Source organism: Leptonychotes weddellii, chromosome 5 (genome assembly GCF_054177405.1).
Source record: "Leptonychotes weddellii isolate Sample4059 chromosome 5, ASM5417740v2, whole genome shotgun sequence".
Lineage (NCBI taxonomy): Eukaryota > Metazoa > Chordata > Mammalia > Carnivora > Phocidae > Leptonychotes > Leptonychotes weddellii.
This window is the reverse complement of record NC_138373.1, coordinates 66,036,185-66,049,443: the sequence shown is the minus strand read 5'-3', so window position 1 is coordinate 66,049,443 and position 13,259 is coordinate 66,036,185. Positions and strand designations below refer to the sequence as shown.

Below are 13,259 nucleotides of genomic sequence, written 5' to 3'. Positions count from 1 at the left end.
AGCACATACCCTCCCCAGTGTCTATCACCCAGGCACCCCATCCCTCCCACCCCCCCCCCACTCCAGCAACCCTCAGTTTGTTTCCTGAGATTAAGAATTCCTCCTATCAGTGAGGTCATATGATACATGTCTTTCTCTGTTTGACTTATTTCAAGAGCTCTGATTTTTAAATGTTTTGTTTACTGTCAAACATGCAGCACTGAAAAGGCAAGGCACACGGGAGCTCGATCAACAACTGCACAATGAACGAGTCAATGAACGAATCCTGTCCCTGCCCCTATAACCACTCAGTAAATGCCAGCTACCGTTATTTCTCCCATTAAATCTTGTATTTCTTCTGTGTTTGCACCTTCCCTCTGGCTTCTTATTTACCCAGGACAGAAATCTCCATCTCCGCAATGCTTGCAGCCATCCTCAAGCAGTGGTCACATCTTATCTCAGAGTGCAGACACACCTGTCTGTCCTAGTGTCACCAGCGCCACCACCCGGATGTGGGTTCTCCATCAGCTCTCATCTGGATCATGACGGCAAGCTCCGAGCCCCCTCTCTGCTCTCCAGGCCCTTCCCCACTCTCCACGATATGCTGTGGCCAGCGAGGCACTGAGGTGCAAGAGTGAAAGAGGCTTTGAGGGGGTTGGGGGTACTGCTGTGACCCTGGGGAGGGCGCCTCCTTAAATTCTGTGCCCTCAGCGTTTCACCTGTCCCACGGTGGTCTTGACCATGACCCATGGAGTCTGGCTAGGAAGTCACTTCTCTACTCCTTCACGGGCTCACACCTGCTAAAGTGACAAGTTGCAACTAGGCCTCAAAACACCTTGGACCTTAACTTGCACTATTCCCTCCAAACTCGCTAGCCAAACCCAACTATTCACACTACCTTTAACAGGCCCCAGGCTTTCCACCTGCAAGTGTTTGCGTACGCCGTTGCCATTGCCTCTTACCAGCTCCCAAAGAGCCAAAGTGTGCCCCTTCCTCCACAGGCCAGCTCAAGTGCAGTTACAGCCATGCAGTCTCTCCTGGCCCCTCAGAGCACCAGCCTCTCCGGAGCTCCCGCTGTACTGGCTGCCTCACGGATTTCTCTGAGCTTTTTCACTTGGTTCCAGCAAACTTCAGGAGTCCTGGCAGATTCAGTCAGTATCCAGCTGAGTAAATGAATTCACCAACGGAACTGTGGTATACAGAGCCTCTATTCTACTCTATTAAGGACCTGGGGCAGGTACTTAACCTACAGGCCAGTTTTCTACCAGAGGTGAGGTGTGGTGTACAGCCCCATAATCACTTTTTCAAATGACATTTCAGTCAAGCCAGGCTTTGCAGTCTAAGGGCAAGTAATGGTGTAGAAGAGCAAAGGACAGCTCAGGGTGCAGCCTCTGGCTGCAGTTAGCCCTGCAGCAGTTCTGACAGCCAAGCCATTCCTGCCCCACCATCCCCTCCCTAAGAGGACCAGTTACTCTTACTCAAGTTTAGGGCCACCCAGAAGATGCGGTGGCTGGATTCTAAAGCACAGAAAGTCTTTGGCACACCCTGGCTCGTGGGGGAACTCCTGCCATACCCCACCCACCCAAATTAAGATAAAGCTGGAGGTCCAAAGCTGGATCAGCTGTTGGTCCCCCCCGTGGCCACCAGAGGGCAGTGCAATCTTGTATGCCAGGAGATTTCCGTGGAGGCAGGAGGATTTGACTCCACTCTCGGCTAGGTTGGGAGGCCTGGCTCCAGGTCTTCAGAGTCACCTTAGGCTTTTAAGGCACTGATCCTAACCAGGGCATATACCTCATAAACACCTGGGAGTCTTCCACCCTAGAACACTCTGGTGCAGACAGCTGGAGTCGGGCCCAAGGACTGTGCATTTTGAAAATGTTCCTCGTGGAATTCCAATGTACCCAGAATCTAGAAGAGGCTAATTCTCAACATGCTTCCCAGCCCTGCTCCCTCAGCCTTCAGCTCAGGATGGCCTCCATCTGTGGAGGCTGCACCAACGGCACAGGAGTAAAAAGTAAAGTTGGAAGAGGTAGCACAGGGATGTGGGTGAGGAGAGGTGAAGTCTGGAAACCATGACATGCTGGGAGGACATATCATGGGAGCACAGTGGAAGAGCCCAGCTCGAGAAGAGAGGCCTGGCCCCAAGCCTGACTCTTACTGTGCCCAGTCGCTATTTGATTTGGGGTTCATCATTTACCCGTCTCTGGGCCTCAGTGTCCTCATCTGGAAATTAGGTTCAGAATACTTCAATGCCCTAGGCATGTTGTAGATAATCCTGCCACGATACACATAAAAGTGTAAGGTACTATACAGATTCAAAGAGTCATCATAAAGAAACTGAGTGGCTTTCAACTAATTAGAAACTCAGGCCTGTTCCACTAGAGTCAACAGGTACAGATCAAACCACCATATGACACAAACATCTACGATGGACTGAGACTAGGGAGGGGGAGACTGAGCCCAAAGCTCCCTTCCAGGACTTAGGTTCCCTAAATGCAAAGCCCAGATCTGGGGCATAGGAGGCTGCGCCAAACACCTACCTCTCTCCCCACTTGCCAGGAAGTAGCTGCAGCGGTTGCCATCTGTCTGCAGCCCATCATCGTGGTCCTCCTGCAGGTAAGCCGGCATGGGCAGTTCACGGCCCAGCACCTCCAACTCTTTGTGGAAATTAGAGTTGGAGCAGTTTTGGAGGAAGCCAAACACCAGCAAGTTTGTGATGCGCTCATCCTGGAGGCCTGAACCGTTGCTGACCTAAGATAAAAAGGGAGTCAGGGAGATGTGCAGGAACCCGGTCCAGGGCCAGAGGACCTGTCTGCAGCTGAGCTTGGCGGAAGGGCTCTGGGGACAGCTGGGCCTGAAATATCTTACTGGCCTAAGATGTCCGAACGACCCTGTGGTCGCAAGAGGACCCAGTGGGCAGAGGCCAAGTCTGCAGTGTCTGCTTCAAGCAGTGCCCCCAGTAGGTGCCAAAGAAAAAGCTCCGATTCTGCAGACATTTGCATGACATCCTGAAAACACTGAGCTGAGGTGAGCTTGCTTTCGGAGGAGGAAGTTCCAAAGGCTGTTTTAGGGAAGTCAGCAAATATCATTACATCCTTACACTTACATGCTCCTGCTAACTCCCATGTATCCTTTAGCAACTTCAGCTCACCCTACCAGCTATGCATCCAGCAGTTAGAAGCTCTTTCTTTTTAATAATCTCCTTTGTGGGCTAAGATGGTATTGTGCACCCAGCTGATTTTCCATAAATCCTGGGCAGTAGTGACTGCAGATAATGCCTCCCTTTGGGCAGGCTTGGCTTGCTTCGGGAGGATATGCCCCTTAACCACAATCCGGCTGTATGAGGATGACTCCCGCTCTAATGCGAGGGATTGGGGGCTCTGCCCGCCAGCTCCGTCCGCCATCACCACTTGCCGTGGGAGCTCAGCTCAGCATCTGTGCTCTGGGAGCCAGGAGGGACGTTTCTGGGGTTACTGACTGCACCTGGGTCAGTGTTCTTGGCAAACAAAGGTGAGTGCTTGTACCACCAGCAGCCAGCTGTGCTCAGAGCAAGCCAAGACCTAGGATGAAAGAGGGAATCATCCAGAAGGCTAGGGATACTGAGATCTCCCAGGTAAATGTAACACACACACATACTCGGCTGTAAGAGAAGCTCAGCAGAAGATGAAGGTGCCGATAACATTTATTTGCCTTCTAAGTCCTGAATATTTTTCATTTAAAAAATTCAGAAACCTTGGGCGCCTGGGTGGCTCAGTTGGTTAAGCGACTGCCTTCGGCTCAGGTCATGATCCTGGAGTCCCGGGATCGAGTCCCACATCAGGCTCCCTGCTCAGCAGAGAGTCTGCTTCTCCCTCTGACCCTCCTCCCTCTCATGCTCTCTGTCTCTCATTCTCTCTCTCGCAAAAAAAAAAAAAAAAAAAAAAAAATTCAGAAACCTTTTAGGACAGTTTTTAGAGGGCAGATTGTTTTAAATAAATGAAATGCATAAAACAAGGTGCTTATGTATTGTTATTCAGCCTTTCCTTCTCCAGAATTATTTCTTAAAAGGGGGGAATAGGGGCGCCTGGGTGGCTCAGTCATTAAGCGTCTGCCTTTGGCTCAGGTCATGATCCCAGGGTCCTGGGATCGAGCCCCGCATCGGGCTCCCTGCTCAGCGGGAAGCCTGCTTCTCCCTCTCCCACTCCCCCTGCTTGTGTTCCCTCTCTCGCTGTGTCTCTCTCTGTCAAATAAATAAATAAAATCTTTTAAAAAAAAGGCGGGGGGGAATATCATGTAAAAGCTCTGCTGGATCGAATCCTTACAATTCCGGTATGGTGAGGCCAGGCAGCAAAAGACAGCTTAGAAACTCAAGAACATCCTTCATTTCTACCTGAAGGAGATGTCCTGGCTAGGAGAGAAGAAAGGAGGGCTGGGGCAGGGTTGTGGGCTGAGTTACCACACACTCAAATGTTCAGTACCAGCTGGTTATAAAGCAGTTGGACAGACACTGTTAGATGGGCAGGTCAAGAACAGGCCAGACTAAACCATGTATCAGAAAGTAGGCTCAAGAGCTGATAGTATTTAATTCCAAGAACATATAGAGCTTGTGACAAACCGAATATGAAACTATGACTTTTTCTTTTAAAAAAGATTTATTCATTTGAGAGAGAGAGAGAGAGAGCACGAGTGGGAGGAGCAGACGGAAAGGGAGAGAGACTCTCAAGCAGACTCCCCACTGAGTGTGGCGCCCAACATGGGGCTGGATCTCATGACCTGAGCTGAGTTGGACGCTCAACTTACTAAGCCACCCAGGTGCCCAACTGTGACTCTTTCTGATCTTCTAGTGATAAAAGTTGAAATGGATGTCTCAGAAGATACAAGATCTGATAGCTATTTAACCTTTTAAATCACAGGAAACAGTATATTAGGAGAAATGATCAAGGGGCACCTGGCTGGCTCAGTTGGTTAAGCGACCAGCTTTTGGTTTTGGCTCAAGTCATGAACCTCAGGGTTCTGGGATCAACCTCCCTCTCCTTCTGCCCCTGCCCCCACTCATGCTCTCTCTCTCTCTCTCTCAAATAAATCTTTAAAAAAAAAAGAGAGAAATGCGAAAGTAACTCTCATGCTATAAAATCAGTTTCAGTGTAGAGAAAAAAAATGGAAAGCTATCCGATGTGTTTTGAGAAACTGGAACAATCCAGGTGCCCAAACCTGGCAAAAACAGCACCATACAAACAGTTAAAAAAAAAAAAAAATCCAAACCAATTGCCCTTATTTTGTTTCTCTAAATATAAAGAAAAAAATCAAAGAAGAACGCTAAAATGGGGGCACCTGGGTGGTTCAATCAGTTGAGGGTCTGCCTTCAACTCAGGTCATGATCTCAGGGTCCTGGGATGGGAGTCCCACATTGGGCTCCCTTGCTTCTCCCTCTCCCTGCCACTCCCTCTGCTTGTACATTCTCTGTCAAGTAAATAAATAAAATCTTAAAAAAAAAAGAGGGGCACCTGGGTAGCTCAGTCGGTTAAGTATCTGCCTTCAGCTCAGGTCATGATCTCAGGGTCCTGGGACCGAGCCCTGCATCGGGCTCCCTGCTGCTTCTCCCTCTCTTTCTGCTGCTCCCCCTGCTTGTGTCTCTCTCTCTCAAATAAAAAAAAATAAATAAAATCTTTTAAAAAATTTTAAAAAAAGAATGCTGGGGCGCCTGGGTGGCTCAGTCATTAAGCGTCTGCCTTTGGCTCAGGTCATGATCCCAGGGTCCTGGGATCGAGCCCCGCATCGGGCTCCCTGCTCCGCGGGAAGCCTGCTTCTCCCTCTCCCACTTCCCCTACTTGTGTTCCCTCTCTCGCTGTGTCTCTGTCAAATAAATAAATAAAATCTTTAAAAAAAAAAAAAGAATGCTAAAATGTGGATGAACAGTACCGTTAACAGTAAAACAAAACAAAACAAACAAAAAAACCCAAAACCAAAAACCAAACACAAGATATGATGCTAAGTGCAATAAGTCAGACACACAATAGGACAAATATTGCTTGACTCCACTTCCCTGAGGGACCGTGAGTAGTCAGATTCATGGAGACAGAGAGTGGAGAGGGGCTGCCAGGGACGGGGACAGGAGGATGGGAGTTAGTATTTAAAGGGGACAGAGTTTCAGTTGAACAGGTGAAAAGTTCTGGAGGTGGATGGTGGTGATGGTGTCACCACAACATGAATGTGCTTAATGCTAGTGAATTGTGTTCTTAAAAAAGGTTAAAATGGTAAATTTTATGCTATGTATTCTACCACAATTTTTTAAAAACTGGAAAAACCTCAAAAGGAAAAAGTCAGAAAAATCTACAACAGGATTAAACCGTGATGGGGGCCAAACTCTGAAATATAAGAGGAAATTGCTCAGTGTTTCACTGTGAACCCCAGCTCCATGAGACACTGGGCAACTTATGTGTCTTTGTTTTCTCACCTTGAAGTTGAAAAAAAGAGAAAACGCTGGGGGTAATTCTGTCCCCCTTCCTCCCCCAGAGGGTTTTCAGGCGAAATGGACAAGGCGGACAAAAGCACTTGTGGAAGTTCAAGTGCCACAAAGCGTGACATGGCAACATTGTTCTTAATGCAGACATTTCAACAATACGGGAAAGGACACAACAGTTGCAAGTTAAAAGGGACAAGAATGGGGGTGCCTGGCTGACTCAGTAGGTAGAGCATGCAGCTCTTGATCTTGGCATCCTGAGTTCGAGCCCCACTTGGGCATAGGGCTTACTTAAAATAAATAAATAAAATAGGGGTGCCTGGGTGGCTCAGTTGGTTAAGTATCTGACTCTGATCTCAGCTCAGGTCTTGATCTCAGGGTCATGAGTTCAAGCCCTGTGGAGCCTACTTAAAAAAAATTAAATAATAAGATAAACCACAGTATAGCAGTAGACCTGCCCTACAAGAAAAACTAAAGGAAATCTTTTTTTTTTTTAAAGATTTTATTTATTTATTTGAGAGAGAGAGTGAGAGAGAGAAAGAGCACAAGAGGGGGGAGGGTCAGAGGGAGAAGCAGACTCCCCGCCGAGCAGGGAGCCCGATGCGGGACTCGATCCCGGGACTCCAGGATCATGACCTGAGCCGAAGGCAGTCGCTTAACCAACTGAGCCACCCAGGCGCCCAAAACTAAAGGAAATCTTAATACGTACATACATATATACACGTATAAGACAAGAATGGGCAGGTTTAAATGGCACCAAATGGAAGGGAATTTTGGATACTGAGAATAGACCTTTATCAGGACAAAGGTGCTACTGAAATCTTTTGGCCAAGCAGTTACCATCTCTGCTGAGCCTACCGTGTCTCAGGCCCTCCGGCTACCAAACTGAAAAATCACATGGTTTCCACCCTTCAGGAGGATATTCAACTACACCTTGAGAACCTGCCAGGTGCCAGGTGTTGCTATGTTTAGGGATTCAGAAACGGTGGGCCACCAAGTTTACTAACCACCAAATCCTTATATTTTTTGCAGAAACCTTCCCCAATGGCTGGTGAGAATAAAAGGCTGATGCACAGTGTGCACAGAGAGGAGCCCCTGGGGCTGGGGCCTCTACAGAAGTTGGCAGAGAAGGGAAGCAGAAAGACTATTAGTAAGCAGATGAACAAAGAGCTTTTGACTGGATATGCCATGATTTTCTCTTCCAGCTAGTTAGAAGGTGAGTACAGAGAAGGCAATTTAGGTACCATCCTGCTGAAGCCAGGGGAATGGCCTATATGACCTCAGGGTGATCACTTCCAAGAACTCTAGAGCTTCTAAATATTCCTGAATCAGAAAGTTGCCATGCCCTTCCAGTGAGTGACCAGGCACAAGGTAGAGGGAAGAGGATAAGGAGACAAGACAGGTCTTTGATCTCTTTTCTTTACTGTGCTCCTCTAAGTTGTGAATGTGAGGCTCCTCCCTGCAGCATTGTCAAAGAAGGGGTCAGCGGGGTCCCACACTGACAGCACACACACAAAGAAAAAGCTGGCCTCGGTCATGTTCACTCCCCCTCCCAAAGCATTCCTCCAGGAGAAGCCCAAGGGCTGACCTTGGAATCCATGGCATAGGCGGCCTGGCAGGGCTCCAACTTGCTTCCGGCTTTGTGGGTGTCCCAAGTCAGCAGCCTGGAAGAGGACACACATACACGCAGGGTAGGCAGCTGTTCCCTGCGGGGACACCCCCTCCGGGACCCTCAGGAGAGAATCGAGGGAGCCAGCCTGGGCCCTGGCTCTGAGGCGCTCTCTAGACACAGCAGTAAAGCTCACACCTCGCCCACCCCAACCACACTCACCCAGGCTGCTCCCTTCTCAGCATGGAGCCTGGGCAGCAACCAAGTGAGCAGACTCTGGAGTTTTCCTCATCACAGAGACTTGCCAAAGCACTGAGAGCTCCCCAGGGTCGGTCTCCAACCTCAGAGTTCAGCTTTCCCACCCAGAGCTCACGGATCGTAAGACCTCATTGATCAGGCAAATCAGGGCAGTCTAGTTTATGAATTCCTTCTAAGCAAATACTTACATTAGCGCATTTCCTACAAGAATAAAGTTAGCTTGGGCACCTGGGTGGCACAGTTGGTCAAGTGTCCGACTCTTTGTTTCAGCTCAGGTTGTGATCTCAGGGTCATGAGATAGAGCCCCAACTCAGCTCCGGCTCAGTGCTGAGTCTGCTTGGGTTTCTCTCGGGCCCCTCCTTGCCCCCCACAGTGCACGCTCTCAAATAAATAAATAAATAAAAATCTTAAAAAAGAGAGAGAGAAGAAAGTTAGCTAATAAAGTATACCTAGAAGTTTTCAGGGCCTCTTGTTATTACTATGACTACTAATACGACCACTACCCAAGCCTTCCTTCAGCGTACAACCATTCTGAGAGCCTTCACATTATCTCTTCTGTTCCACACAACTATGTTGAAAAGTGGGTAGTATACTGTGTTGATCCTGCCTTACTTGGATGAAAGAATAAGGTTTGGGGAGTAAGAGACAGCCAGGCAGACCAGTTCTCCCCACAGGCCACATGGTTTCAATGGCATTCATATAGAAAGAGCTCTTATAAAATGTATATAAAGAAAAAGAAGCTTTGAAAGTAAAATGTTTTCTTAGCATTCAGTGACCAAGAAAGAAAGAAGGAAAGAGAATGTATATTTGACAATTACACAAAAGATTAAAGCTCCTCTACGGCACCTATTCCAAACTAAATAACCCTCATAAACAACCGACCAGACAAAAGGCAATTGGGGATTGAGTTCAAAAAGATTATGCCCATGAAGTGGAATATACAGAACATGAAAAGGATGAGCGATCCTGAACAATGGTTTCTACAGAACAGTCTCAACAATATAATACTATCTTAAAATGTATTTGCCTGTGTATGTGTGGTTTACACACAATATTAGGTTGAACCAAATGACATGGTCATTTTGTAGGGTAAAAAACAGCCAAATCTGGCAATTTTATCTTGGTTCTTAAATGTAGAGGAGATAAAAAACAAGAACAGACAACCAACTCCTCTGTAGGAAGCAAGGGTGAGACTCCCACAGGCAAGTGAAAAGGGGGCCAAGACCAGCACTGATGGGGATCGTGCCTTCCCCCACCAGGCAGCCACGCGCATTTGTGGGACACAATCATTCTCAGATCTGTCCATCTCCTGGCCCTCACCTTGTTGTTCTCTCAAGAAATAATTCACATATGGGGCTCCTGGGTGGCTCAGTCGGTAAGTGTCCAACTTGTGGCTTCCGCCCAGGTCACGACCTCAGGGTTGTGAGATGAAGCCCCTGTGGCCAGCTCCGTGCTCAACAGGGAGTCGGCTTGAAGATTCTCTCCCTCTACCCCTCCCCCCACTCATGCCCATGCTTGCTCTCTCTCTCTCTCTATAAAATCAATCTTTTTTTAAAAAAGGGAAAGAATTCACATAAACATTTGTTTCCTCCAGACTTTGATACAGTGAAAATAAAAGGAAACCTTGCTTAGAATGGAGTCATGGCCAGCAGGGGGGCGCTCTCATGCCCTACCACGGCTCATGAATTTCAGACCCAACAGGAAGAAACATAGCCTATAAGTCTGACCCTATGTTACTACCCTATTACCCCAGTAGGAGGAAGAGAGGTTTTCCTCCTGCCCCAGCAACAACCCAGCCAAGGAGAGACTGGCACGGGTCGGCCAATGAGAGGCCGCTATACTCAGACCTCCTCGTTTATTCCAATGGGCTTTTGGCTTCTAACAGCCGTCCCAGCAGTCCTCTCCCTGTTTTGTGAACTTACTATGGTTTTGCCATAACTTGCTTGTCCTGAATTACAATTCTCTGCTATTCTGGAATAAACCCACTGCTGCTGGTAAAATCAGTGGCAGTTTTATTTCCAAGGTTAACATTATTTGGTGATCAGAAGTGGGACTCACAGATGACCCCCACCAGCTGCAAGGCTGGGGAGCCAACACGTGTCGGGACCCACGGAGCCAGTCGGGCCCACTGCTTTCTCACTGACCCTGAAGTTTGAGAGTAAGTTTTCACCTGGATTTCGAGTTCTGCGCTCTTTTTTTTAAGATTTTATTTATTTATTTGAGAGAGAGAATGAGAGAGAGAGAGCACATGAGAGAGGGGAGGGTCAGAGGGAGAAGCAGACCCCCCGCTGAGCAGGTAGCCCAATGCAGGACTCGATCCCCGGACTCCAGGATCATGACCTGAGCCGAAGGCAGTCGCTCAACCAACTGAGCCACCCAGGCGCCCCGAGTTCTGCGCTCTTTATGCTTGAGCTTTCCAGACTTTATTTGGGACCTGTTTTAAGGCCTTGTCCTTTCTGAGAGTACTTGTTTGGCCTTTCGTCTGACTCCTTTTTTAGGAACCGACTGTTCTGTTGGAACTGTGCTGGCCTTCAGTCTGACTCCTTTGGGACCAGGCTATTCCTATTGAAACTGCAGTTTAGGAACTTTTCTTTTTGCTCTAGAGAAACAAAAAACACCTAAGAAATGGGATCCCAGTCATACAATTGCCCCTCTTCTGAGACCCTGGCCAGTTTTTTTTTGGTTAAAAACTACACTCCTGGGGCACCTGGGTGGCTCAGTTGGTTAAGTGACTGCCTTCGGCTCAGGTCATGATCCTGGAGTCCGGGGATCGAGTCCTGCATTGGGCTACCTGCTCAGCGGGGAGTTGGCTTCTCCCTCTGACCCTTCCCCCTCTCATGTGCTCTCTCTCTCTCATTCTCTCTCTCAAATAAATAAAAACTTAAAAAAAAAAATTTAAAAACTACACTCCCTTCTCATGTACATTTCTAACTAAATGGACCGACTTAACTATAATTTAGAACATCAATGGCCATTATGAGGCACTTTTTCTCCCCAGACTTGTTTTACTCTAAATTAGAAAGCTGTGGCCCTGGGCGCCTGGGTGGCTCAGTGGTTAAGCGTCTGCTTTCGGCTCGGGTCATGATCTCGGGGTCCTGGGATCGAGCCCCGCATCGGGCTCCCTGCTCAGCGGGAAGCCTGCTTCTCCCTCTCCTGCTCCCCCTGCTTGTGTTTCCTCTCTTGCTGTCTCTCTCTGTGTGTCAAATAAATAAAATCTTAAAAAAAAAGAAAGCTGTGGCCCTTAAAAAGGGGAAAAAACTGAGTTGGATGTCTATTTTAATTGGTACCTTGAAGCTCCCAAATGTCAGGATTCTAGGTTTGCCTCTTTGCAAAATACTACTTTGAAATTAACTGAGGCAAACAGCTGAAAGAAGTCAAAACTGCTTCTGAAGCCCCCGCCCTCCTTGTTTCGAGACAGGTGGCAGCCACCTGTTGAGCACAGGTGTTGTGCCATTTTCCTCTATTCTTCCAACCTCACTTTTCCTCCAAACCTCTCCCCACTCTCTCCTCCCTTAAACCTATTAAAATCTTAAAAAAAAACCCACAACTATAAAGCGGCAAGTTTTATTTATTTGACAGACACAGCGAGAGAGGGAACACAAGCAGGGGGAGTGGGAGAGGGAGAAGCAGGCTTCCCGCTGAGCAGGGAGCCCGATGCGGGGCTCGATCCCAGGACCCTGGGATCATGACCTGAGCCGAAGGCAGACGCCCAACGACTGAGCCACCCAGGTGCCCCTAAAGTTTACTCTTCTGAGGATCTCAATAAACCCCAAGTTTCTATGTTTCTTGAACTAAGGCCAAACTGCCAGCCATAGTTAGTTTCCTGAAGTAACTGAGGGCCCCATAGGTTGCTAAAGAATTTAACATATTCAAACTTATCAACCTGGTTTCTCAGATTTTTATCAATTCGTACACATGCTCCTTGGTGAGGGCCAGGCCAAACACTGGATGAAACTAGCCCGATGGGAACATCCCGAAGGGGATTTAGATAACGAAACCCCTAACTTTTGGCAAGGTGCTAGAACACTCATTGGGAAATGTTCACGAGCAATTACAGTAGCTTTTCCTAAGCCTTGGAATAAAATTCAGGTTTGCAAACAAAGCCTGATGAACCTGTTCATGACTATTACAATCAACTCCAAAATGTTTTTAAAGAAAGTTCTGGTCTTCCTTTGGATATGAATCCACCTGGGTAGCATTTAATTCTGTTTGTTAATGGGCTAGTTTTTCTCCTTTAGTTAAAAAGGACCAGGATGGGGCGCCTGGGTGGCTCAGTCTCAGGTCATGATCTTGGAGTCCCAGGTTCGAGTCACCATCAGGCTCCCTGCTCAGCGGGGAGTCTGCTTCTCCCTCTGACCCTCCCCCCTCTCATGCTCCATGCTCAGTCTCTCTCTCTCTCAAATAAAATCTTAAAAAAAAAAAAAAAGGTGGAATGGGAAACTATGTCCGCTCCAGATTTAGTTAATTTGCCAGAGCAGCTGGCTGGCATCCAGGTAAGTCACCTAAAAGAAAGACCACTAAGGGCGCCTGGGTGGCTCAGTTGGTTCAGCGACTGCCTTCAGCTCAGGTCATGATCCTGGAGTCCCGGGATCGAGTCCCGCATCGGGCTCCCTGCTCGGCAGGGAGTCTGCTTCTCCCTCTGACCCTCCCCCCTCTCCTGCTCTCTCTCTCTCTCTCATTCTCTCTCTCAAATAAATAATAAATAAAATCTTTAAAAAAAAAAAGAAAAGAAAAAAGAAAGACCACTAAAATTCTTAATTTTCAACTTCGGCAAATGAAGACTCCTAAAACCAAAAACCTCCTGGTTTCTGCTGTTATTGCAAAGAGCCAGGACACTGGAAAAAAGATTGTTACAAACTTAAGCACTTCAGGAGCCTTCAACCCCATCGCCAGCCTTCCCGGGATCCCACTTCCCAATGATGAGGCTCCAAGGAACTACAGGGGCTCTTCCCAATCCTCCCTCTTAATTGGCTC

General features: G+C 47.9%; 1 protein-coding gene across 1 annotated transcript in view; it reads right to left on the bottom strand.

The window, feature by feature from the left end:
• BID (BH3 interacting domain death agonist) overlaps positions 1 to 13,259 on the bottom strand; it is a 40,564-nt gene that overhangs the window by 4,517 nt on the left and 22,788 nt on the right. Inside the window, exons 2-4 of the mRNA XM_081818915.1 lie at positions 8,007 to 8,082; positions 2,520 to 2,730; positions 2,177 to 2,202 (exon numbers count right to left, since the gene is read on the bottom strand). Of these exons, the coding sequence (XP_081675041.1) occupies positions 2,177 to 2,202; positions 2,520 to 2,730; positions 8,007 to 8,018 (249 nt within the window). The 5' untranslated portion in view covers positions 8,019 to 8,082. The remainder of the gene's footprint in view (positions 1 to 2,176; positions 2,203 to 2,519; positions 2,731 to 8,006; positions 8,083 to 13,259) is intronic.